The 27,720-nt window shown below is 33.0% G+C and overlaps 1 protein-coding gene across 4 annotated transcripts; it reads left to right on the top strand.

Moving 5' to 3' along the window:
* Positions 1–307: 307 nt before the first annotated feature.
* Positions 308–27,704, top strand: LOC130441646 (probable multidrug resistance-associated protein lethal(2)03659). Of its 4 annotated transcripts, none has more exons than XM_056775423.1 (13): positions 308–545; positions 7,190–7,294; positions 7,755–7,869; positions 9,454–9,687; positions 10,547–10,974; positions 14,945–15,101; positions 18,011–18,595; positions 19,104–19,778; positions 21,944–22,274; positions 23,658–23,808; positions 23,988–24,218; positions 25,147–25,486; positions 27,103–27,702. In XM_056775423.1, exons 3-13 carry the CDS (start codon positions 7,793–7,795, stop codon positions 27,662–27,664), a joined length of 3,771 nt encoding a protein of 1,256 aa, XP_056631401.1. In that variant the 5' UTR covers positions 308–545; positions 7,190–7,294; positions 7,755–7,792; the 3' UTR covers positions 27,665–27,702. The 4 variants fall into 4 exon arrangements, with proteins under 4 accessions (XP_056631401.1, XP_056631399.1, XP_056631402.1 ...); XM_056775424.1 differs by having other exon boundaries at positions 332–545; positions 7,190–7,281; positions 27,103–27,704; XM_056775421.1 differs by lacking the exon at positions 7,190–7,294.
* Positions 27,705–27,720: the final 16 nt, after the last annotated feature.

Raw genomic sequence — 27,720 nt, 5'->3', positions numbered from 1 at the left:
ATTTCACGCGACAAAATTCAGGAGGTGATTGCTCGTATAAAATCAAGATGGATCTTTTCTGTAACAAAGTTTCCTCAGTCCTCCCCTTTCTGAGATAACATTACTTAGAGAGACAGCACGTGGATGTTGTTGTGGTATTTTCTATCTCTGTCGTTTTACTGAAATATAATTAATATGTATCAAATTATATTAATATCAATTCAATTATTTTAGAAATGAATTATAAATCCAACTTCTCTTGATCTTCTATCTAATCTGATCAATTCAATTGATATCCACTTATATTTAAAAAGTTATCACTATTTTCAGACAAAAACAGTTTTATATTCATAATTCATGTTTTTGAACTATTATTTACTTCCTGAATCTTTGAATATGTACAACTTTTTGTACCTTCTTTGTACTATTTTTATAAAATCTGATTGAAACCACAAAATAAAGAATAAACAAAAAACGACCTTATGTTTATGCGAATCGGGATAAAAGTGTTATGCATAAAAAACAAACTTCAAATTTATGGAATTAATTGAAATAAGATTATTCAGGTAAGTCTTAATTCATTACACATAGTACAAACTTTGATTCACCTCTCATGTGATTAGATAGATCGAAACATCAAATATAAGTAAAAGAATGTAATGATTATGCATCTTAATTTAGCTTTTTAAATTTTTTGGTTGTGATTATACCTTCTAGTAGTAGACATAGGTTGAGTTGCCTGGAGGCTCAGTATGTGGAAACTTACACAACTATTATCTAAGCATCCTCCCATCTTTTCTTTTTTATAGCTTATTTTCAAGCATTATCAGCCTACAATGAAGTTTTTTACATTCTCTATTTTGAATTCTGTTATTTCTTCGAAATAATTCACTGAGCATTTGACATTGTTTTTCCGTCAAGGCAGGATACCGGCAGAACAGATGTTCAATTGTCTCTTCTTTTTCAATCCAAACTTTGCAATAGTTTCCTTACTCCTAATGAGTTGTGCCAGCAAAACATTGTCCAGTGGTCACACTAATGGTCTTCTGGAATCATTTCTGTTCAACCATTTATCCTGATGATTGGCTCTGATTCCTTTAACAACAACATCTTTTAACAATTCAATCCATGTAACTTTAACTGTCTCTACGGCACCATCTCCTAGTGGTAGACTTACGAACTTAAAAACAATTCTCAGATTTTTTACTATAAACGATTTCTAATTCACTCTTATTGGGTCACCCGGTACATTAATTTCCCGCTCAGATCCTCGACGAGTCTTCTAATAGTCTTGTCAAACGCTGTATATCGTCTTTTGGCCAAATGAAATATTTATGCATCTAAATGTTTTTGATTTTAGGTCTCTTCTGTTTTAAAACTAGTCTTTTTAATAATTCTTTAAGACTTAATTTGATAAAGACATAAAGAAAAGTCGGATGGTCAAATTTTATCTTTCTTCCAAAAATTATTGAAAAGACTAGTTTTAAAACAGAAGAGATCTAAAATCAAGAACATTTAGATGCAATATATCATATATCAAAAGGTCTAAGAAATAAAAAATTAAAGAAATTGAATATTTATATACAGGGGGGTAGAACATTCGTCCGGTTAATAAGTATCTGAGGAATTTGGGGTGAAATATTTTTATGAATTCAGGCAGATTTTAGGGCGCTATTTCAAAACCCAAAAACTGAACTAGATTATATAGAAATTTTTCATTTAAGTGCAGAAAATTGAAGTACACAATTATCAGATATGTTTATGTAATTTTTTTTCAACAACAACAACATTTGAAGAGTTTAAATATAATGAAATAAATGTTAACTAAAACTAAACAGTGTAAAGTACATAATAAATTATTTATGGAGCATGAAACCAAGCAACCGATTTAACGAACTGAAACCTAACCTCACTTGTGCCACTTTTTGACCGAATTTACCAGTAGGTTGAATTAAAACGACTTTGGTGAAACCGAAGGTCAGGTAATTAATTGGGCCCCATATATACATTTAGTGAGGAAAAGGCTAAAAGAAGGAAATAATAATATAAAGAAGGATAACTATAAGTAATCCAAATATTTGTTCTGAAAACAATCCCGAGTTAAACAAGTTCTAAAAATATCAATTCCGTAATTTTCATAGAAGTATCTCTATATTTAAAATATCAATAATATGGTTGAGTAATCGAAAAAAAAAAATAATAAATGATTAATTAGAGGTCAATATACAATTCAGTTAAATCTAAACATCACATAATATTCTTTATTCTAAGTTCAGTTGAGATTTGTATGGATATTGAACATCCATCACTTAGCCACAGTGTTGTAACAAGTAACAAGTGAGAAATATACACGATTTTATATACATATTTTATTTATTTATATCTCATTGCTGTACCTCATCATTTGCTATACTAACCATCATTCTGTTCTATTAGAATAATTAAGATTATAAAGTTAGTTAATTGGGTATTAAGATTAGATACAAATGTACAATTATTTTCCACCTACCCCCGTTTTGTTAACTAATTAGAACATTAAACCGATATTGTGACTTTACTAAGATTGCGTCCCCACTAATGTGGGAACCAAAGTGAGGTCCATCCGCGGTTTAATATAATTTCGCATGAAATGTGCCGTGCAATGGACGTGTAAGTACAACTATTTTTGCTTTGGCAAAAGTTGATAATTTTTACATTAGAAATATAGGTTACCAGAGAGCGTTTAAGAAAAAGTAATGAAGAATAGATAAACATCGGAAACCATCGAGGTAACTTTTCAGATAAAAGATTTGATCGAATAACAATTTTTCTTCTTGCTCTGCAAACCAGACGTCCACAGCTTTTATTACCTCTTCGTTGGAAGAAAATTTATGATCTTTCAAACTTTTACTGATTACTCCATGGCAATCCCAAAAAACTGAAGCAAGAACTTTTCCAGCAGATTTTCAGACACGAAACTTCTTAGGTCTTGCTTGGAGAACCAGAGTGTCGCCATTCCATCGATTGTTGTTTTGGATAGTAGAAATGTACTCAAGTCTCATCCATACTAACAATTCCGTTTAAGAAGTCTAAATCGTTTTCAAATCGAGCACAGATCGACCGCAATGCTTCTACCCTTGCACGCTTTTGGTCAACATTCAAACATTCGGGGATCCATTTTGCAGCAATTTTTCTCATGTTCAAATTGACGTGAACTATATGATGAACGCGTTCGTATGAAATATTCAGTGCTTCAGAATTCCGTTTTAGCCCAATTCGACGGTCTGATAAAATCATGTCATGAACTGCATCGATATTTTCGGGGACTGACACAGAAATTGGCCTTCACGATCGGTCACACTTTACACTGACACTTCTAATAAGTTATTGTTCGTTGTTATGGTAATGAAATATTTTATTTATACATGGAACTGATCTAGACTAACTAGATATCAATACATTCTCGTAGATGAGCTAGCGCCTAAAGACTGTAAATCTACCTCTCTTAACAATTTGACCTATAGATCTATTGTGTACCAGGGCTGTTTATCAGTCAGGTAGCACCGATTTGTAGTATGGCGCTTATCTCTTTTAGCGTTTATCTACGGATAACCTCACATTCACTGAGGAAGTGTTCAGCGGTTTCCTTTGGTTTCTTGCAGAAACGACAAGAGCTGTCGAGAGTTTCTTCTATATTCTTCTGATGGTAGTTCACCAGACAATGTTCAGTGAACGTCATACCAGTAACCCTCCTTAGCTCAACTTTCCTTGAGGAAAGGGACTTTTGGCATTAATTGGTAGAATAAAAAAGAAACCTCTTCAATTTTTTCCGACCTGGGATCTCACTCCATGTTTCAGATATTTTCTTATTATCCCTCTTTGTTATTACCATGACATAATATATTTTTGGGAAAACCAAAAAAGTTTATCGCTTGGTGTATACGCATCAATACTTACAAGCAAAGTAGCACGACACTCTAAACGTGTTAACGTCGGGCGAAAGAGACAAATTCTTTTTTGCAGGACAAAATACCGAATGCAATCGAGAACAGGTGTAAAAGCGGTATTAATAATGTGGAAACGCCATAAAATACAATCAGCCTCGCGAATTTCAAGAGTAATGCTTATACCAAAGGTCTTAATAAGCAATTTCTTAATCTTTTGAGTTACATTATAAAAAATTTCGTTGCGGTAACTAATTTTCCAAATTTGAATCATAGTTCGCTTTACTCGGCGATAATATAGGTTTCTATTGGCGAAAGAATTAAAAAATCGGACATGTATGTTTTTGTTTATCTACAGCAGCGACGCATGGTTCTATACTTGAGAAGTGAAGGTAAAAAAAAGGGTCACGCTCACAAATATTATTTATGTACTATTGAACCGTAGCAAATTAAAGGATCTAGTTGTAAGCCAATACTTCTGCAGTTTGGCAAGTACAGGAGTGAATGTCGAGAAACGTACGAGAGGCACGAAGTTAAAATGAGAAAGTATTCGGATGCGCTTGGTGAATTAGTACGGTAAATAATGAACGTAGGTACCCACGAAGTTCTCTTCTAACAGACACAATAGAACTGACAAAACTAGTCAAGTATACCTACTTGATGGACCGTACTAATCCCTACTACCATCATCTAATAACGACTGGCTTGGCTATTTCACATTCATTCCTGTATTTGCCAAAGTGTACGTTTTATGAAGTCAAATTCAACTGATTCAATCATTTTTTCTCAATAGATGTCATTGCGAAAGCAATTACTTCATTCTCTAGATTTTGTCATATGGAGGGTAGAGGTAAGGAGGACCATCTCTTATGGGTGCTTAGCTTAAAAACTGTCCGCTTGTAGACGGTAAATTATAATTCAAAATTTGACCAGAATGGCGCTCGTGTCGGACGAGATATCATATGAACTTAGTTATTTTAGATAGAGTGAAGTATGCAGTGTTAGAAAATTTAATATTACAAATGACTAGAGTCGTTAATTAAATACAAAATCTAAACTATTCACGTAGTCAAAAAATAATTTTGTAAATACCCAAGGAAAGCTACTGTGAGATAACGCTGATTATTTATTTACTTTGCTCTGTGAAAAGTTGTCCGAGTGGACGTAAAATGAAAAGTAACTCGCCGTAGTACGCCAAAGTCATTATCTAGCGCTTTATTTAAAATTTTCACTCATGCTACAGTAGTGCCTCCCTAACATAAAGGATTTTCTGTAGCACAGAGATGATTCTCCAATCTCCATTATAATGCCTTCAAATAATAAACACAGACTATTCCCGAAAAGTGGACGACATCTGTTGATTTTCTACAATAGAGGTGAACAATAAAGCCACAATGCGAACTAGTTTTGTTGTTTTATAAAGAATAAAAAGTGTTATTTGAAATTTTAGTCTAAATAGTAAAATAATGTACCTGTTTAAAGTGCTTTTCTGAAATAAAAACAACCATACCATACCATAAGTTGCACTTCGAAAAAAATAAAAACGTAAAAGTTGTGATGTTACAAATATACTATTTGTTGATATCCTATTCTAGTGTCCAACAAAATCCTTGTCCACCTTTTTGGTAGTTTCTTGTAGATATTCTCTTCCTCTCGTACTTACATGAACAAATGCATTTCCAATCTTTATCTATACATTCAGATTAATTGTTATCTCAAGTTAGACCTGTAGACATAAATTTTCAATGTTTTTTCAATGTGTTCCTTCTAAGCCACATAATACTTTATGTCCCATTTTTTAATGGTCTGTTTCTGACTCCAATATGTTTATTATCATTATTACAATAAGGTACGGGCAGGAACCCTAAGATCTATAAGCCCTGAAATATACTATATATATTATATATATATATATTACAAAAATTTTAAAGTAATTAAAGTACCTAGTTAGAAAATTAAAAATTACAAGGGAAAAAAAGATTTAACCAGAAAATAGAAAAGCGTCCAGTCTATTCTTAAAAATATTAACCGTGCCGTTACAATATGCTCAGGTAGATGATTCCATGTTGAAAAAACACGATTATACAAAAAATGTTGCCTTGCCCGACAAGTGAATATTTCTTTTTTCAATTTCCATCTGTGTTACCATAATTGAAATTTAAAATGCGTTAAATCCATTATATTTAGTCTTTCTGTATAACTAGGTCTTGTACGCCCGAGGGATAATCTGATCGACGCTGAGCTTTTTCGAGAAAATCTTTATCCCGCACTAGTTCCGGACACCACACAGTTCCACAATACTCCATAATTGGGCGAATATAAATTTTATATAAACGAGTTGAATTATGTAATGATATCCTTCAGAAAGACTTGCGGAGGAGATACAGCTTACTTTTTGCTTTGTTGGCTATACTTATAACATGTTCGGACCAACTCAAATCCGTAGTAATTGTAACACCGAGATCGTTATAAGAATTCACTTCATTTAAGACGTGACCGTTTAAGAAGTATGTATGTCTCGGATTGTTTTTGCCTAAGTAAAGAGCTACACACTTATCTGCATTAAGAGGCACCACCCCTTAGAGATCAAATCCAAATCCTCTTGAAGATCTATATGAAGAAATGAATCAGCGAATATTTTCGAATCGTCGGCATAGAAAACTTTGTTGCATTGAATATGAAATTGGAGGTCACTTGCGTATATAAATAAGAGAGGGCCCAGTACCGATCCCTGCGGAACACCGCTTAATACGGGTTTCTCAGCTGAAAAACATTTTCCCACTTTCACTCAGAACTTTCTATTTGTTAAGAATGAGTCAATCCACTCCAGTAAATCACCTCGTATGCCAAGATGTTCCAATTTATACAATAATCTTCATTTTGGCACACGGTCGAACGCTTTCGCAAAATCTAGGTAAATGATGTCCGTCGGGATTTTCTTGTCTAAAGATTTTGTCCATTCATTAACACACCAAAGTAGATTCGTCATTGTGAACGTCCTTTTACAAATCGATGTTGTTGTTCAGGTATTATTTTTTCGATCAAAACAAATTCACTGACATACAGGTATTCTGGAATTATAGATTCCATAACCTTACAGATGATTGGTGTGAGGCTAATGGGGCAATAGTAGTAGTAGATAGATGTTAAAAAGGGTTACTTCAATTTTCTTCATTTTTAGACCGATTCTTAATCACAACTTTTTGTTCTAAACACACAAACACGTTTAGGAAATAACGGAAATTACAAAAATTTATACATAAAAAAACCATCAAACACCCTTACAGATTGTATTGCTGATCACCGCTATAGAAGCCAAATTCAGCGCCATCTAGTGACACGTGGTTTTCGCTAATAACTCGCATCTAACCCGCACCAGGTCTGTTTTAAAAGTACGTTTATAAACACAACTTTTTAATTTAGTTACATTCGTAATTAACACTGGGTTTCAAACACATTTCTTTTTTCTTTCAAAGGAAGTAGAGCAAAGTCGAAAACTAACTAACTAACGATGGATTTTTTAACCAAATTACTTATCGTTTTTCCAAATAGAATGTGTATTTACAAACAACTACATCTTCTCTCTTTACAATATTATTACGGATCCATATTAATTTGATCATTTGTAGGATGAATATTGTGCCAAATTATTCAAAACCTTCACAAAACGAAAATAGCTATACATCTGTCGTAATTTCGAAAAATACTATGCCTAATAATTATATCTTACTAAATTTGTATCAGTAACAATTTAATTTAAGAACAATGCTTTGCCAAATCCAGTCATGATGTGGGACATCAAATATTTACATTTCAATGAATTAATTCTTTATTTCGAATATTATATTATAGAACTGACTTTATTTGAGAGACTACAAACACTTGTAAACATGGACTACAGCAATGTGGTGAAAAGAAAACAGAATCCTAGAGAGAAAGCAAATATATTTTCAAAGTTAACGTTTGCGTAAGTACTTTATTTTTCTGCAAAATTATTCCAATATTATTACGATTGAAATGTATAGTTCATTATAAATTAATCCTTGTTAATATAAAGTATTTTCAATTTCTTTGGAAAACCTGGAAATCTTAGTGATAATCATACCAAACAATTTACTGACCAACGATGCGTTGAATTTTGGCATATTTCTGGAAGTTAAACGACCAAATAAAACATTTTAGTTATTTTGAAAGTATTTTTGATTTTTAATACAGTGTAAAAAGTAAACGAACTAAATCGGTTATAATAATATAGTCAACGATTTTAATTTGAGTTCGAATATCCTCTGTACTTACTTATCACGTTGTTAAGACCTATTTGCCTCTTTAAAATATAACTTATACCATTAAAAGTACGTTCTTCGGAGGAGATGTAATTCAATATTCTATGTGGTATTAGCCAGGAAAGTAGTTGTTTTCTCCTTTGAAGAACGGCAAGCCAACATTTCGAATAATGAAATTCGAACTTATTGGTGTAAATAGATATTATGTTTTTTAATTAGTGAGCATGCCTCAAATATCACCTAACAATTTAATTCACATACCGCAGTCTACGGTAGAGATCTACTTGACTAATGGTTCGCACCTGGAAGTGAAGATGTCGCCAGAAGACGTCTACTGAGGAATGTTTAGCTACATGAATCAAGTAGAAGTGCCGACTATTTCTGTCGTCAGTTCGGCTTAGAGATTCCGAATGAGTGGTCGTTACGCCATTCTGAAGAGACACAACAACGTTGAAACTAGTCAGTAATCGACCGACCCTCTCCTTGTAATTGCAAGCCATTAGGGATGCCAATTTCGACGAATGTCACGTTCTTCGGAGGAGTTATAATTCAATATTCTTCATGGCATTAGCTTATATTTTGTTCAATTCAGTCCTTCCAGATCCTTGAGGGTCTTCCTTGTCTTTCCTTAAATTATTCGATATCATATTGATTCTCAATAAGGATTATGATCGATTTAACCCGATCATGATCTAAATGTAACTGATCGACGTAATTAGATTATAATCAGATGATAAGATCTAGTTAAGTATATCGTGGTAAATGCGATCAGGTGGCTCCTTTTATTTGTACCTTAGAAGAAATTAATTCCTATCGATGGTTATATTTGATTAAATCTCATGACTAATTGATAGGTTATTATTGCTAGTAATTCTTGTACCTTATCGATAGATTATTGATACAGCAATCTTCTGGTAGTTGTGTTTAAGCTTCGTCATCTTGTACATCAGGCCCACGTGCTAAACACGGTCGAGGGTTTTTCTGACATCAAAGAAAATGGGATTTTATTCAGGATTGCGACTGGTTATTGTTTTTTACATCCTTTCAAACGAGTTCGATGGGATATTATCCACAATACATTTTTTTCATGATTCTACTCGAACTATAAATTTTTCAAAAAGAAAATTTTGATCCTAATATATACAGATTTGAATCAAACACTTTATTTAGATTATGATTTCTTCTGAGATATAAGGTTTTTCTTTGTGAGAATTGATTTTGCTTTTATTCAAATTCAAGTTATCGTTCTTCGTTAATAATTATTTTAGGTATACAGGAAAAGTATTTAAAAAAGCACTGAAAAATGACTTGGAAGAACAAGATTTATACGATGTCGTCAGCAATTTTAAATCGAAAAAATGTGGTGATCAAATCGAGAAACAATGGAAAAAAGAAAACATAAATAGCAATCCTGGTTCAATATATAAATTATTATGGCACAGATTTGGTTGGAAATACCTTTTAATTGGTACTATCGATTTATTTTATAAAATATTTAATAGGTGAGTCATGAATTTATATATTTTTTTCTGATATTAGGAGTATAGTCACGAAAACTATTGATGACATGAAGAACTTACAGATTTGATACAAATAATGAATTTCAAATTTACAAAGCACAACTTTTGAATCTGCATCTTTAGGTTAATCATGACTGAAAACTAAGAAAAATATTCACAAGGGGTCGTATAAGATATTGGTGGGGCTTGAGAGAGGAAGTAGAGAAGACTGTCTGTAGCATTAACCCTAATAATATTGTCCAGGTGATGCTACACAAGCTAAAAGGTTGCCTCCTGCACTGAAAGAATTGTTAGGCAAAAGCATGTAGACGCCTTCCTGGTATGACGATATCACAGAAACGTAACAAAAGTCCTGGTTGGACGGAGATGACAGAAGATGGCGGTTTAATAGGTAGGCTGCGGGAGTTCCACATATCCATCAGCTCTCCTAGTGGAATCCGTTACTTAAATTCCGCATTTTATTAAAAAAACCAATGGTTCACAGTGGTTGAATTATTTTAGTTTCCAGGGCCCATTAAAAATGTTAAACATCGATAGGATATCAGCATCAAATAATTATATTAACTTGGGACAAATAGGTATATATTGAGATAGAAAACAATATTTAATACAATTATTTTCAATATACAAAGCTAATCGATCAGAATTTAAAAAAAAATGAACGGTAAGAAAAAAGAGAAATGTGTTGTACTTGCAAAATGTCATATGCACTCGAGGAATACTCTTAATAAGATAATGGATCATTACGAAACCTTTTAGTGATAAATTTAATTTAATTTTTTTTTGTTTTCAACTTTTTTTAGAAATACCCGAGTAGTATAATCAAATTTCTTTGTTCTAGTGTAATTGAACCACTCGCCGTTAGCAAACTAATTTCGTATTTTGACATAACGACTGACTTATCAAAAGAAGAAGCATACTTCTGGGCTGCTATAGTTCTTCTAAATAACATTATTTACACTGTATATTATCAAAATTCACAACTTTGGGCTCAACAATTAGGAATCGAAATGAGAACATCTTTCTCAGCTATGTTATACCGTAAAGCGCTGAGATTAACTCCTTCAGCTGCTGCCAAAATTAATTTGGGTAATATCGTCACACTCATAACCAAGGATGTGTACGCTTTTCAACAGTCGATTTGGATGTTTAACGACATGTGGAATGGATCAGTACAGATGTGTGTTATTTGTTACATTCTATATAACAAAATTGGTGCATCTTCTTTTATTGGAATCGGAGTTATATTATCTGTTCTTCCATTACAAGGTAAACTATATATTTACTTTAGTCATATTAGAATATGTCTAAATTATTTTGGAAATTATTCAAAATTTGGGTCTATAACTCAATTGGAGCGGTTTGATAAGAGATGACGTAACTGATATAATATTACTCTAATATGAAGAAAAATGCTGCCGAAAGTAGTCGTATTTTGGTGGAAGTTTATGGTGAACATGCTCTAGCTGAGTGAACGTGCTAAAATTGGTTTGCACGATTTAAAAGTGGTGATTTTGGCTTGGAAAACGATGAACGTCCTAGTCAGTTAAAAAAGTTTGAATATGAAGAAGTGGAAGCATCACTTGATTAAGATTATTGTCAAATATAAGAAGAGCTCGCAGAATCTTTGGGTGTCACTCAAGCAGCCATTTCAAAACGTTTAAAAGCAGTTGGATATATTCAAAAGCAAGGAAAGCCAAGAGACGTCGAAAGGTGGTTCGAAATGTCCGAAATGCTACTGGAACGCCATAGAAGGAAGTCATTTTTGCATCGGATTGTTACTGGTGATGAAAAATGGATCCATTACGACAACCCCAAGCGCAAAAAATCAAATGTGAAATCCGGCCAACCAGCCAATTCCACGGCAAAACCTAATATCCATGGCGCGAAGGTAATGCTCTCTATTTGGTGGGATCAGAAGGATGTGCTGTATTATGAGCTGCTAAATCCGGGTGAAACCATCAATGGAGAACGCAATTAATCCGTTTGAAGGGAGCAGTAGCCGAAAAACGCCCGGAATATGCGACCAGACTCGAGGCAATAATTTTTCATTATTACAACGCTCGGCCTCACGTTGTTATTCCGATTAAGAACTATTTGGAAAACAGTGGATGAGAAAGATGGGAAATTGCCCGAAAGACGGAAAAAGGCCATACATTCAGATGGGCAATACTTTGATGTACATGTACAATAATACTATTGTACATGTTTTTCTTAAATAAACGTTCAAATTTTGAAAAAACCGCACGAATTAAGTTATAGACCACAATACCAAATTTGGTAAATGCGAATAATTAATATTGTTGATTGTAAAAGGACTTGAAAAATTATTATTTGCATCAAATTCTATGAATTTGAATAATTGTTCTCGATGTAGTTAAGAAATTGAAATATATTAAGTATTCTTTCTCAAATATTAAACGGCAAAATTTCCATCAGTGAGAAGAGGATGAAGTAAAAGTGTTTCCCAGCGTGGGGCCCGTGCCCCGAAGGGGGCAATTTGATTATTAAAGGGGACAATTCTAAAATAGACTCGATACGATCTTAACCCTTAACCCTTTCGCTCCGTTCCAATTTTGCAATACTACTTTTCGATGCCAAATTTAAATATTAGGTATAGTTTGGCTGCTTAAAATTGATGAAATATGTCAATCAGAAAATGATTCTTGTGCACCGTATTATTCAAATGGAAAACTCTGTAACTAAAAACATCTCATCTGTTCTAAATGACGTAATGCATTCAGTAATAAATTTTTAAATGTTATTAAAGCTAATGCTAAAGATAATCGTCGTTTCAAGCTATTATGCAAAGAAAAAATTTCGATCATGTAACACTTTTACTTTTTACTGAAGTATGATAGGTATATAAAAGGTAACGGCTTGAAAATATGGAACTGTTTGATCCTTTTAGTGGTTTTTAAGCAACAAACCTGAAATGAAGTATCTCTTAACAATTGAAGAAGCAACTTCAAATAACAAATGCATCTCTTGTTGAAGCAAAAGCGAAGATATTTGGTTTTATTATGTCAGAAACATATCAACAACAAAAACTTTCAGCAGTTCCATTGGTTCCAAAAATATTAAGTTACTGATACCTTTTTATTTGCTATTGTCTATCATGTAAATATTCTATCTGCCGAATTAAAAGATTTTTTGATTTTAAAACAAATTGACTTTCCAACATGGATGATAAATATTGTTAGTAAAATATTATGCAATATCAAAAACTGAAGGGATTGCACAATGGTAAGTCATAGAACTTCATTTAATATAAAAGAAATGATGGTATGGCTTTGTGAAGAAGCAGAAATCACATACCTAAATTCAGCCAAATGTGTTCCCACCATTTTAGTTTCTTGTGTTAACAAAGCAATTTTTTTACGTATGTTACATAAGGGATAAGAATTTTAGGAGAGCTAAGGTAGGGCATGGCACGAAAAAAGTTTGGCAAACACTGACTATCCAAAAACGTTATATCCAAAATTGTCCGAAAGTACAGATTCAAATGATGTTCGATTAGTGAAACTGTATAGTTCAGTACAAGTTGGTAGCGTTGGGGTAAAAGTTTATTCAGAGATATCAGCGTAGAAAACTCAAATTTCATGTGCCCTAAGATGTGAGCTGCAAAAGTCGTCAGAATTTATTAGAGAAGCCCGAAAATGATTGCATGATCCTTCAACATGAGTTTATAATATATTTAAAAAATGATAGACATATGGGAGCCAAAAAAATTACTTCACAATGTTGACAATATATTCTGGATTACTTTTTATTGTTCTAAGAAAGCAGGTAATGGAAAATTCCTCGTGTCTGAAAAGGCACGAGTAGTAAGACAATTTAAACTGAATAGTAGGAATCGAGATCACTTTATCAGCAGAAAATTATTTTATTGCGTCTATCAAAATACTCATCACAAGGTTAGTCAATGAGAGATAACATATTATGAGTAGATTTTGAAATATTAATGATAAAGTCGTATTCATTTGTTTGTTGTTAATGTTAACTACATAATAGATTCTTCAATCTATGACTATTCAATCCTACCACGGCAATGTTTGAGTAAAGCAAATTTTTTTTACAAGGAATAGACAAGTTTTGATAAGATTTTATCACCGTTGCTGATTTTCATGAATCACTTTGTAAGCTTTCCATAGATGTACAAGAGAATTTTAAGTATTTTGAAATAATAAGCGTATAGAGAGAAAAGAAAAGAGAAATGGAAAAACAACAAACAAAAAAGATTTTATTAAACACCGGATGAAGATATTGAAGATCTGGCTGACTCTTGCTGGATATTTCATAAATATTCTTATGGAAAATCTAGTTTCCTGGAAAAATGTACCCTAATGATTTAGATATAGACATATCAGAAATCCGCTACCTTTTATTTGAAAGAATTTTGATACATGTTTCTGCACGAACAGCATTTAGAATACATTTACCCAAACTTTGATATACCACACGTATTGATCTGAGTGCACCAGCAACAAATTGTTTAAATGAGAAAGTTTTATTTAGCTTAGTTTTAGAATTATTTAGTTGAAAAAAGTAATTTAAATAATTGTGAACTAAGGTAATCCTCCACTGCAGTAAACTCTCGTAGAAGGCTACTGTCAAAATTTCAGTCGGATCGTACTAGTAGTCATGTTTTGACTGCGTGTGAAAACGGGCAATCCGGAAATTTGTAGAAAGATGACGAATGACAAAAACTGGCTACGAGTTTAAATGTAGTCAAACGAATGAATCACGTCCACGTCACGAAAACAACTATCGTGAGAGACATGGATCAACTGGTACACAACAGTCGTAGCAGTGGACTTCACTTGGTGATCGTGCTTCGTTGTCTGGTATTCATAAGATGTGATCTACATCAACTAGCCCTAGAAAAGCAATACATTCACAAGGCAGTAGTGTGCCTAAGTAATGGGTTAATTCGATGCCGAGCTGGAGGAAAAACGTGTCCATAAGACAAAGAATGACAGTGTCATCGCCACCCAAAAGAATACTATGCACTATTCAAACAAACGTATTTTTCCGAGGGGCTGAAGAAGTTAAAGCATCGCTGAATAAGGTACATGATTCAAGAGACTGTGTTATAAAATAAATCGTCACTTCTCCAAAATTTTCGCATTTTCTTCGTAGGTTAAGTATTTATCAGACCACACTTGTAATTCACCAAATTTCAGTTGAAAATCTGTACATGTAATTATTGTTTTTCATTGGTGAACCATCTTTGTAGTTTATCTTGGGAAATTGATAGGCCGTTATAGACTACAGACTGGCCGAAAAACTGATGAGCGATTACAGGAGACTCAAGAAACGTTATCAACCATAAAGATAATAAAAATGTATACATGGGAACTATTTTTTCGTAACAAGATAAATAAAGCTAGAAGGTAAGCTTGAATATATGAGTATAATTTTATAGCACATTTTGACGTACAAATTCCTATATAGAATCCTGAAGTTGAAACTATTAATGTTAAGATTAGGAACACGAAAAGCCTTTTATTAAGGACAAAGCAGCATACGACAATACTAAAATGTCTTCAATCAGTAACCTTAAAAATTAGTTTTAACACGAGATTTTGTCAAGTTGTTAGTTATTACATTTTATATCCGCCTTCCACTGGGTTCTGAGGTCTCTGGTTATTTTTCGGCGAGTTCAGTGAAGCCTGTGCGTTGTTCTGGTCTCTTCGGAGAAGTCCAATTTTATATATATGCCAAAATTAACCTTTTAAGTGTGGAGAGAGTGTTATTAATTTTTACCTGTGAGACTTGAATGCTTGCCAAAATTCTTTAAAATTATTAACAATAATTTTAGATTCATATTCGATTTATAGCTACTCGATTGGTAAGTATCAGATTTCCTGAGGTAATCTCAGTAAACTTTGATACACTGCAGAAGATCATTATCTGTTTGTGGTTTTGAACTTCTCGACAGTCAGCATCTTCAGACCACTCTGGAATTAAACTTGGTCGGTCTACGAGATTTCTAAACTTTCTTTGAAGATAATGCAGAAATTAAAACATAAAAAAACTTCAAGTTTTAAAGGAATAGAGCAATTATGATGGTGATCTATCACCAACCCATTCGATTGAAAAAACCATATCTACACGCCAATTTTTGTACCAGCATAGAAAGCAGTTGGAGACAGCGTAGCATCAGCTTAATGATGCTATATAGAAAGTGTTACATCGACATTTTACCAGAAAAAAAATGTCAATATATGAGAAGCACAAAAAAGACATTAATTTCACTATTGCATTGGATAAAGTGCAAAAACATAATGCCTCAACTCTACTACTAATATAATATAATAGTTATAAAAAACTGAAAGTTAAAATTAATTTTTTTGAATATGAAAAAAAGCGTCCCACGCTGCTTTTACAATAATACTAGTATTTTTCATTCATTAATTAATTATTTGAACCTTATTTTAAAAAGTTATTTTAAAATTTTTATTTCGATGTACTTTAAAAGCGCGTTTTTTAGTTTTTCAAACTATATGAATTTTCCACTTTAGTCTGATTTATTATCAAAATAACATTAGTATTGTAAATCTACAAGAGATGGCGTACAGTTGTAAAATTTCTTTCGATGTAAAGAGAAAATTTGCAGCGATAATTTCTGAAAAAGATTTGCTGAAAAAAAATGTATTTTTACATCGTTAACAAGATTTGAATTCACGATTGGCGAATCTGGTGATTGATGCCTTAACGCGCTCGGCTAACGAACGCAATTAAAGTGGTTGGATATACTAACAGTAATAAGCCACAAAGAAGAGTTACAAGCAAACAAACCCACATGTATATACAGGTGAAGTTAATATAAGCGTGTTGAAAAAGAGACATCACTTAAATATAATAACAATAATCTAAGTGACGATTATCGAAAATTACGCATATGTAAAATATGATACAACCGAAATAAGTCAGCCTGCTACCAATACTTTTTAACATCATAATGAAGGACTATGCAAAATTTACTTGCATTTTGGTTCTCCAGCCTTTCTGTCCTCACAAAATTGTACATAAGGGCTTCCAGTGGGAGCCTCCAGTGGGATTATATTCCTCATGTTTCTTGAGTCCAGGGACTAGTTCTTCAATCTTTTGGGTTTATATATTGCTTGACTTGGACTTTTGGGACTGTGCATATAAAAAGGTCTAGGAAAAAAAATTAAAAGAAACCTCTAGTTAAGTGTGTATACGCAAAATTTAATCTGAATATTATTTATAAAGTATGATGAGGAATAAATACGAGGATGGTCCCAAAAGTACCTGGCCTGACCTAGAGATGGCGGTAGTTACTTGAAAAATACCAATGTATTAGAAAGTACACAATCAGCGTATGTTTCAAGTTTGGAGACGCCATGTTATTTAGTATTTGTTTGGCAGCCATCAACAGTGAGCGTTTTCTACTCTGGGTGAGACTCCTTCTTTGTTATCAACAGTAAAATATTGGGTAGCAGTGGTCCACCAAATGAGGCGACGACTCCAGAAATTTTGAAGAAATCGTCGACAGAAAGTAGCAAACATAGTAGGCATTTCAAAAAGTGCGGTACAAAATTTGGACATAAAGAAGCTGTGCGAAAGATGGGTAATGTCTCCATCGAGTGTTTCTCAGAATTTTTGCGCCATTTCATAACTATGGATGAAACATGGGTCCGTCACTTCAAGCCAGAAACAAAAAAACAATCAAAACAATAAATTGAAAAAAAAGAACTGGGTTCAAAAAAGGCGAAGACCGTTCCATCTGAAGGCAAAGTCATGGCGTAGGTTTTTTGAGATGCGCGTTGAATAATTTCCATTAACTATCTTGAAAAAGGAAAAAATATCATCGGCGAGTATTATGCGAACTTATTGTAACGATTGAGAAAATAAATCAAGTAAAAACTACCGCATTTGGATAAAAAGAAAGTATTGTTTAATAAAGACAATGCACCAGCTCACACATCCGTTATTGAAATGACCAAAATTGATAAATTAAAGTTTGAATTGCTACTTGATGCACAGATGTAGACCCATCGGATTATTTTCTCTTCCCAGACTTGAAAAAATGGCTCGGTGATCAAAGATTTTCCAAACAACGAAGAGGTCGTGTCGGCAGATAATGACTATTTTGAAGACCATCGCTGGGAAAAGTGTATGGAGCTAGAAGGAGATTACGTTGAAAAATAAATAAATTTTTTCGAAAATTTTTGTGTTTTCTTTGTTGGTCCAGATACTTCTAAGACCATCTTCGTACTTAATTCAAATTAAGAAGTTATTTTCGATGTGATTCATTATAATTATATTGTTTCAGAGAGGAGACCAACAGGATTTTGATAAGCTATAACTTACGTATCCTTCAAGTAATCATTGGAGTACTGTTTTCAAAACTAGGATTCTATTTTTTAATAATGTCTTACATTTGGTTAGGTTACGCTACAAATACTGAACTTGTTTTTTACGTGAGCACAATGTTCAAGGATATAGAGTATAACTTGGGTGGATTAATACCGTATGGTATGGGTGGAGCTGCAGAACTATACTCTGCTGTAAACAGAATAAACCGAGTAATAACAGCGGAGGAATTACCACCAAAAGTAGGCTCAGACAAACCTACAGATAAGCCGTTGTTAGAATTGATAAACGCTAGCGTGCACATTAACAATAATATTATTTTAGAAAATATCAATTTAAGATTGGAGAATGGTTTAACGGTTATTACTGGCAATGTTGGTAGTGGAAAAAGTTCGTTGCTAAAAGCGTTGTTACAGGACTATCCTTTAACTGGTGGTAAAATTTTGTCCAACGGAAGAATTTCATATGCCTCGCAAGATCCTTGGTTGTTTCCTTCATCCATTAGACAAAACATTATATTTGGAGAAAATTATGACGAAAAGCGGTGAGTTATAAATATATGAAGGTAATTAATATCCTTAGATAATTATTCCCCTTTCATTGCATACACGTACGAGTAGTACAATGAAAGGGACACTCTTTTATCATTAAATTATATATGGAAACCCTCCGAGATAAGAATCAATAACAGTAAAAAATATATAAAATGTAATAATTATAATAATAATAATAATAATAATAATAATAATAATTTTTGAACTTACTTTTGTTTTTAAAACGTACTGGAAAGTTTTTGACGCATATTATTATCGATCGTTGAACTGCTGCGGCAGCAGCTAAATACTTTTATAGCTCTCTCGACCGCTCGATAGGGAGGAACTTAAACGTTCCACAAGCTTTGATTGGCTAAACCTTATTGTTAATTTTCGATTAATTTATGCGTTATAGACATGTGATTGTTTGTTCGATCGATTTTTTTCGCTTAATGTAGTGATATAATTCGCCTGTATATAAATATTAGAGATCCGGTATATTTTTTCTTAATGTTTCAGGTATCTGGAAGTGTGCCGTGTGTGTGCTTTAGAATACGACTTCCAATTATTCGAGAAACGCGATGAAACTATTGTTTGCGATAGGGGTATGAATTTGAGCAAAGGCCAACAAGCCCGTATCAATTTAGCTAGAGCCGTTTATAAAAACAGTGAAATCTATTTATTAGACGATTCCTTAACGGCTTTAGATAGTCAAGTTCAAGATTATATTTTTAACGAATGCATCAAAAAATTTTTGAAAAGTAAAACCTGCGTTTTGGTTACTCAAACTATAAGTCAAATGAAATATGCAGATAACTTAGTACTCATGGAAAATTCGACAATAAAATGGATGGGTCAACCAGATGATCACTTTTTAGCAGACATTAATAATATAGTGACATCACAAGATTCGCAGAAAGAAATATCAAAGGACAAAGAGGAGGATAAAGTTAAAAAGAGTACGCTCGATGATGATGACGATTATTACGAGGAAACCGTCGAGCTTCTTGAAACTGAACAAACAAATAAACAAAAGATTTATGGTGAAGTTCTCAGGAAAGGCAAAGTTTCTCTTGCCATTTATTATAAATATATACTCTTTGGAGGAGGAACTTTGTTTTTAATTTTAAATTTGTTCGTATTTGGTGTCACACAAGGAGCAGAAAGTGTTTCTGAGTATTTACTCACAAGATGGTAAGTATCTTTTGTACTTTAACCGATCTGAAATCTACTAATACATGAAATTTTCGGTATTAGTTTCTTCTATATTATCATCCTCTGAATTTTTATTTCATATTCATAATTCTCGTTAGCTTGTATCGCTGTTCTCAGGTCTTTCCAACTATTTTCGTTTCTACCTCTAGTTTTTATCTAAGTTTCTACCTCGAAGTCGCTTTGCATTAGATCCAATTTCATGTTGACGCTCGTCGTTGGGTTAGAGCGTCAATTAAAGTCACGTGGTCCTATTTTAACTGGAGCGTTACCTTAAATAAATGCAGCGTCAAAATTAAATATTTTTAGCTTTGTAAATCGGGTACTATTGCAAAAAACCTTATTTTTTATAGTATTATATCAATAATTTTAACGATATTAGGAAATTATTGAATAAATTATCTATTGACAGAGGTGGTATATTTTATTGTTTTCTTTTATAGCGTTTTAAAGCTTAACGCTCTTATATTTGAAACTATATTAATTTAAGATAGCGCTACAGTCGAAATTATACCACCTGACCTCAAATTGCACCTTTACATTGACCTATGAGGCTAAATTGCATTCTAACGTTAATTTTCTTCGCTTGTAGCGTAGATAAGATCGATTTACACAATTTAAATTCCCAGGAATTACTGCATTCATCAACAAAAGAATAGAAAAATAGTTGGTCGAGATAGAGAAGCTTTTTTCCAATTGTTCAATAGCACAGTTATTTTATCACAGCCTCTGAAAGTATTATATTCACAAAACAACTTTTTGAGAGCTGTTATGGTACACAAAAAGTCATAATATACTGCATTACAGCACGTCAGATAAACTCTATGCGTCTTTCGTCATTTATCTTATTGTCCATTGCATGGAAAAATTGGTTGGAAATTATCTACAATTAAAATTTTCGTATTGAATAGTAGAAAAACAACTTTTTGTGAGCTTTGAGCATGTTATGGCACACGAAAAGTCATAATATGCTGCATTACAGCACGTCAGATAAACTCTATGCTCCTTTCGTCATTTATCTTATTCTCCAGTTCATGGAACAATTGGTTGGAAATTATCTGCAATACAATTTTCGTGTTGAATAGTAGAAAAACAACTTTTTGTGAACTTTGAGCATGTTATGGCACACAAAAAGTCATAATATACTGCATTACAGCACGTCAGATAAACTCTATGCGTCTTTCGTCATTTATCTTATTGTCCATTACATGGAAAAATTGGTTGAAAATTATCTGCAATACATTTTTCGTATTGAATAGTAGAAAAACAACTTTTTGTGAGCTTTGAGCATTTTGTGGCAAATAAAAAGATTTCATAAGATGTCGGACGAAATTTCTGGGATGTCAAGATAGAGACACTGGTTAGGTTGTTTATTAGGTGAAAAATCGAAATTTTTATGTGATATGAGTATACTATGGTCCTGATATAGGAAATATTTTCTTCTGGGATAGGAATTGTGGTGATTTTTAGGTGGGGTTTCCTTGTGTGCGTCTGTCGAATACCCCGTGAGGAATAAAATATTGAGAGAGAGATAATTGCTGAACGAACCAATCAACTTTTGAAGTGATCGATTGAGTTGTTAAGGAACGAATTTACTAGGTTACAAAGAAATCGCAGAAAACCTGGAACACCAATGAATGGCGAGGTGGGGCTTAGGAGTAGATTTTATCCAACTTGGTAATTTCAGGAAGTCTTCGTAGAACGTCGCTAGCAGCTATACAGGGAAAAGATAAGTTTCTCCTTATGTTTTAAGGAAGGGGACCGTCTAGTATGAATCTAGGAGGTAGGAAAGTTGGTTTTGTCAAGGGTATTGCTTGATTCAATGGAGCCAATTACGTATGGCGCTTGTAGGTTATTTAAGCGGCCTTGAATGGGGGTGGAACGCAGAAATGAATCTATATATGAGTTAATAACTCATTCCAATGGGAAAATCTTCATATGATTGGACTATTCATGTATCTACATTCTAACAACTTGCTCATTTCTATTTACATGAGACTTGTACACCGGCTTAAGCATCCAAGGTTACTGCAATTTTAATGTCAATAAAAAGGACTAGCGGCTTTTTTAACCACCCTCTAATTTGATCTATTTTTGGTAGAACAACTCGTATATTCTGAATACTTAAATCATTTAAATTTTTTCAGGGTTGACCAACAACAAATAGTTTTAACTTTTGGAAACGTTACTCACAACGCCACTTATAACGAGGCGTTGAATAAAAGCAATTATATTATTCAAATTTATTCAATTAGTGTATTAGTTGATGCTGTTTTGAACATACTAAGAACTTATTTAATTTTGGAAATGTGTAGAAAAGCATCCGCAAACCTGCACAAAACTATGATTTCCAGAATAATCAATGCGTGCATGTCATTTTTCGACACACATTTTTTAGGAAACATTTTAAATAGATGCTCTCAAGATCTTAGTAATGTAGATGAACAGGTGCCATTTGTCATCATGGAAGTTCTAAGGGTGAGTTAAATTGGGAAACCAAGTAAATATAAAAAATAGAGCTCCCTTAAGAGAGTAAAAGTCGGTTTATTACACAAACACTTCAGTGAAGTTACTTCAGTCAGAAAATGTTTATTATATTTATTTATACGAGAATAGTCGACATAAAAAGATTGACGCAGGAGATTTGGAAAAACGTCATATATATTTATTCTTAGTGTCTGTTAATATATAGTTTGCAAATCTTACGCCTGTACAGTATTTTTTTGGCAGTCTATTAAAAGCATTAGTATCGAAAATAATTTCACCAGAAATACATAATCCAAATTCGAAATAAATACTACTAAAGATACATACATGGATCAAAGACCACTCCAGAAGATGGCGTTGCAGTAGGCTCGTTCAGAATATTCATCATCTAGACTAGGTTTCTCTCGGAACGTCTTCTTCCTATCGATAAATGCGAGGAAATTAACTAGAAAAAACCTCCACGGCATGACATGAGTGCACCGGAGAAAACTTGATGACATTTCAAGAATAATAGTCTCTTTGATCTGGAGAGGGTGATACACTAGCTAGGAAAGGTACTCAAACATTTATTATTCCCCTGGAGTTTCAAAGGAACGATAAATCTAAAAGTAGAACACTCTGGAGGTACCTTGATGTCTCCAAAACGTTCATTTATATCTTTGATGTTGCTAAATAGAAAATTTGGTGGATCTCTGTAAAACCAAGCTGCACTTCCTCACAGGAGGCCATCGCCTCATAAAAGTCTTACAGAAACTAAATGTAAAGCATACTCAACAATTGCTTCCAACAGCTGTAAGAGCAAAAATCTAATCTCGAGGTCACCACAAACACTGGAGTTTATTAGAGACCGGGAAAAGCTGAAGTTGTTGAAAACGACTTTAGTGGGTTACAGTGCAATTTTATTTTAATATACATATAAAGTTACGCAATTAAAAAAATACTTCTATTCAACTTGAAATTGGCAATACTCACTTCTTATAAATGTTTTAGTGAAAATAGTCAATACGATGGTTTCCTTAATTTATCATAATATTGATTACGATTTCAGAAAAAATAGTATGTGTACTTCGCAGTAAAAATGCAGACAAGTAGTTTTCGTCTGAAAATGTATTATAGTGAATATACTGTTCACACCACCACGAAACCAACACTGACAATTTCACTGTCTGACGCGCGTTTCGATAACTAAGTTATTGTCTTCAGAGACTCAGACCGTGCAATTGTGAGTGTTGATGTAGTGGTGGTGTAAACAATTTATTCAGTATGAATATCGCCTACGGTTCCAGAAATTTCAACTTAGTTGAAAATGTACTGTTTTTACTACAAAATATACATCGTACCATTTCTTAAACATATAAAAATGTATTATTTCAGGTTGCCTTTGTAATTGCAGGTATTATATTTGTAATTTCAACAGTGAAAATATCTTTTCTGGCAATTGCTGTGATAATATTCACGTTACTTTTTTTCATGAGGAAAGCTTATTTACCCACCGGAAGAAGTTTGAAACGTTTAGAAGCTACGAGTAAGTCAAGATTATTTTCAAACCATTAGGTTGTAATGTAAGAGTAATGTTAGAGCTTTTTTAGAATTAGCAGTGCTTTCAATTTAATAAATAATAATTTTTTTTACATAAAATGTTGAGTAGTTTTGTCCCAAACTTTTGACAATATTTATCAATGTTAATAACTCAAATTATTACAGCAAGATGTCCTATGGTTGGGCATGTCAATGCTTCTTTAGAAGGTCTAACGACTATTAGAGCCTACGCAATGCAGGAGACTTTAATAAACGAATTCGATAGGTACCAGGATGTTTTTACTTCTGCTCACTTCGAATGGCAATGTACAACTGGTGCGTTTGGATTCTATATGGATTTCGTTACTAATATTTTCATTTCGCTCGTTGTTTTAACTTTGGTGTTTATCGACCCAGGTAAATAATTCTTTATGTATAACATTTTTATTATAATTTACAAAAATAAGCGTTCTTTCATCTCCAAAACGTTTCCATAAAAGAGACCTTAAAGATACCCTCTCCATTACCAACAGTACCAAGTAAACCACTTCATTTTTCTTGCTATCAAAATATCTAAGAAATAATATTTTCATTATCTGTTGTGTACAAGGCAAGGCATAGGTTAATAATTGTTGAAATGAGAACCAACTAACCAGGAATGCTCAATACAGAGGAAAATTAGGATGAATTTCAGAAGTTATCAACCAGATAACTGTAGTCGAAAAAGCAAATAATTAATTTATGTCTCTCATTTTTGCACTATTTTGGATATTTATAAAATGGATTTACTCATTTCCTTTAAACAAACAATTGAAAAAGTTTAAAATTCAACACAAATGGTGATTGAAAACTCCTTCTCTATATTCTAAATCCGCATTTCTAGGTTTTATTTTTGATGACACTGCGTGTTGTCCATAGACAATGTAATACTAGATAACGTTTTCAATCAAATATTAGATAGAATGAGATACAAAGAAAGTTACGGTAGAGCCTTCTCCGTCAAGTATTCCTTTCAACTTCTTATCGTACTCCTTAAACCGTTATAGTTCTCTACTCCTTTACTCCCTAATCCCTAAGACCCGAGACTGTTTCTTTGTAAAATTGGTACAACTTTTCACTATAGAAATTATATATATTCAACAGTCTAGAATTACTAAGTCTACGGTGGTGTCCTAATCACGTTGTTTACAATTTGTTTTTGAATAGTTGTCGATGGAAAATTATTTATTTATTTTTAATTTATTATTTCATGATGAAATCAAATTTCATCACGAACATAACCTAGATATGCGAATTTTTTAACATAGATTGTTAGTGAATTCTCATTTAAAACTGTATATTTTAGATAACAGTGCTGGAGATGTTGGATTGGCAGTAACGCAAGTCATGGCTTTATCAGGTGAAGTTGAATGGGGAGTACGCCAATGGGCTGATCTTGAAAGTTATATGACGTCCATGGAACGACTCTTAGAATATACCGAAATCGAAACGGAAACTAAAAACGGAGAAGAAATTGAAAATTGGCCATCAGAGGGAGCCATAATTTATGAAAAAGTATCATTATCTTATAACGATACCGAGTCAGTACTGAAAAATTTAAGTTTTAAAATCCGACCCAATGAAAAAGTTGGTATTGTAGGAAGAACGGGAGCTGGAAAATCTTCCATCATAGCTACACTTTTCAGGTAATTAATCGCTCAACACACTATCAGCTGTAGGAAGAAAAATATGATTAGATGAACATGATACATAGTTTCAAAAAAATTATTGTGATTCACGTCGTGAAATACGTTTTTGAGAGAAAATACAGTCATCAAATCTGCATTCATGATGATGTAGACGGATCAAACATGTGAAGATGTTGTTGGACTTTAATGACAATGAAACCAATGAAGTGTTTTGTAGTTATATTCTATGGAAAAAATGCTGTATGATCCAACTTTATATGAATATCGTAATAGAGATCTACAAACGGCTGCAGCTCTTAGCATAAATCATGAACTAAATATTCTTGGAGTTGGGCCAAAAGAAGTGATTGTGAAATTAGAAAATTTGAAGAGCTCTTACTATATGACAGTGCAAGGTTAGTTTGAGTAGACGAACTCATTTATTTGTCCATTTACCACAGAAGGCAGTTCTAAATAAGGGCACAAAGTATGATTACAGAACCAGGTGAGGAGAAAAAAAAGTATTTTCTCCAAAATTACAAAAACTTAATTAAGAAAAGAATCAATGATATAATCTATCGCATAAGTCCAACAAAATCGATTAGCGCCGTTCAAAGGAGACCATAATCTGAAGGAAGGAGTAAACCATATTCCAGAGAGCCAGACCCCGCTTTTGAAGAAATTATGGGTGCATATGAAGGTACATTGAAAGCTAAATATGGTATACAACAATCCCGCTAGTATCAAGGGTTGGCAATCGTCTTCCGAAATTATTTTGTGCAATTAGAAAAGCTTGAAGATGAGATTGTAAAAAAATCTTCAAGCTCTTACTCTTATCAATGCAATTAACAATACACGAGTTCAAAAATACCCTTCTGCATTTCAATCCAATAAATTTATTCGGTCTAAATCTCTGTCTTGTTTTGAGTGAGCCCCATTCCTGCACACTTTAATCACTCAATTTGGATGTATTCCATACAATGCTGTCCTATCGCGAAAGAACCCGTATTTGTAGAGGATGTCCTATTCCACCGTAAGGGTGGCGCCACATAAATTTTTTTAGATTATATTTTTGGTAAAAACCATATCGGTTAAAGTTTCAATAATGAACTGCTTGTGCCAAAAAAATGATATTGAATTTTTTAGCTTAAATTCATCAATAATTGCTACCCTTCGTTTTCGATCTGATATTTATCGTATACAGCTGGATACTTTCTCAACTTCTTTTTCATATGAGATACTCTTCCTTATTTTTACCATCCATAGATAATTCAAACACTAATATAAATTACTATATTATAAGCCTAAGAACCTCAAGATGAAATTTCTAACGACCCTCATACCAAACATGTCACCACATTGCAGTTATACTATTCGAAATGCGTTTCGATAACCAAGTTATCGCCTTCAGGGATTAAAGGTAAACAGTTCTCCCTCAGTATAATTGTGAATTTTGGTATAGTGGAAGCAGTAAACAGAATGTTTTAGGAGTGTTTTAGACATTTCTAGCTTGAAGTAGAATGTATCCTTTATCCGCTACTACTTTCTTGCTGATTCAATCCATTTTTTTTGAAATTTAACATTTTAGTATCCATATAAATTGTTATTATTCTTATTACGGACGTTTTTTGCAGACTGTATGAAGTAGAAGGGAACATATTTATCGATGGAAGAGAAATCAAAAATTTATCGTTAAATTTCCTCAGGAAGAAATTGGCAATAATTCCGCAAGATCCTATTTTATTTTCCGGAACAATTAGAACAAATTTGGATCCATTCGGTGAATTCACAGAACAGGAATTATGGGAAGCTTTGGAGAGAGTTAACATTAAAAATATTATTCAAGATCTGGATCAAAACGTCAAAAGTCATGCTTCCAGCTTCAGTTCGGGACAAAGACAACTTATATCGGTAGCACGAGCGATTTTACGAAAAAATAAAATAGTTATCTTGGACGAAGCTACGGCTAATATGGACCACGAAACCGATGCTATGTTATACAATATAATACAAGAAAATTTTAAAGATTGCACTGTTCTCACGATTGCTCATAGATTAGAAACGATAATACAATCTGATAGAGTGATTGTTATGGATAGAGGAGAAATAAAACAATTCGATGAACCCTCAAAATTACTGGAAGATAAAGACGGTATATTTTATAATTTGGTACAACAAGCCGGTTTAATTGATTAATTATTTATAAAGAATGAAATATACATTACTCAACAATTTATTTCTTTTTTCTAATT

This window comes from Diorhabda sublineata, chromosome 3, assembly GCF_026230105.1.
Source record: "Diorhabda sublineata isolate icDioSubl1.1 chromosome 3, icDioSubl1.1, whole genome shotgun sequence".
Classification (NCBI taxonomy): domain Eukaryota; kingdom Metazoa; phylum Arthropoda; class Insecta; order Coleoptera; family Chrysomelidae; genus Diorhabda; species Diorhabda sublineata.
Note: the sequence above shows the minus strand (reverse complement) of the source record. Positions and strands in the feature narration are given on the sequence as shown.

Coding starts and splice junctions, on each gene's coding strand:
- LOC130441646 (XM_056775424.1), top strand. CDS start 7,793: ATGGACTACAGCAATGTGGTGAAAAGAAAACAGAATCCTAGAGAGAAA. Junction 22,275..23,657: donor TCATCATGGAAGTTCTAAGG/GTGAGTTAAATT, acceptor GTATTATTTCAG/GTTGCCTTTGTAATTGCAGG. Junction 23,809..23,987: donor GAAACGTTTAGAAGCTACGA/GTAAGTCAAGAT, acceptor AAATTATTACAG/CAAGATGTCCTATGGTTGGG.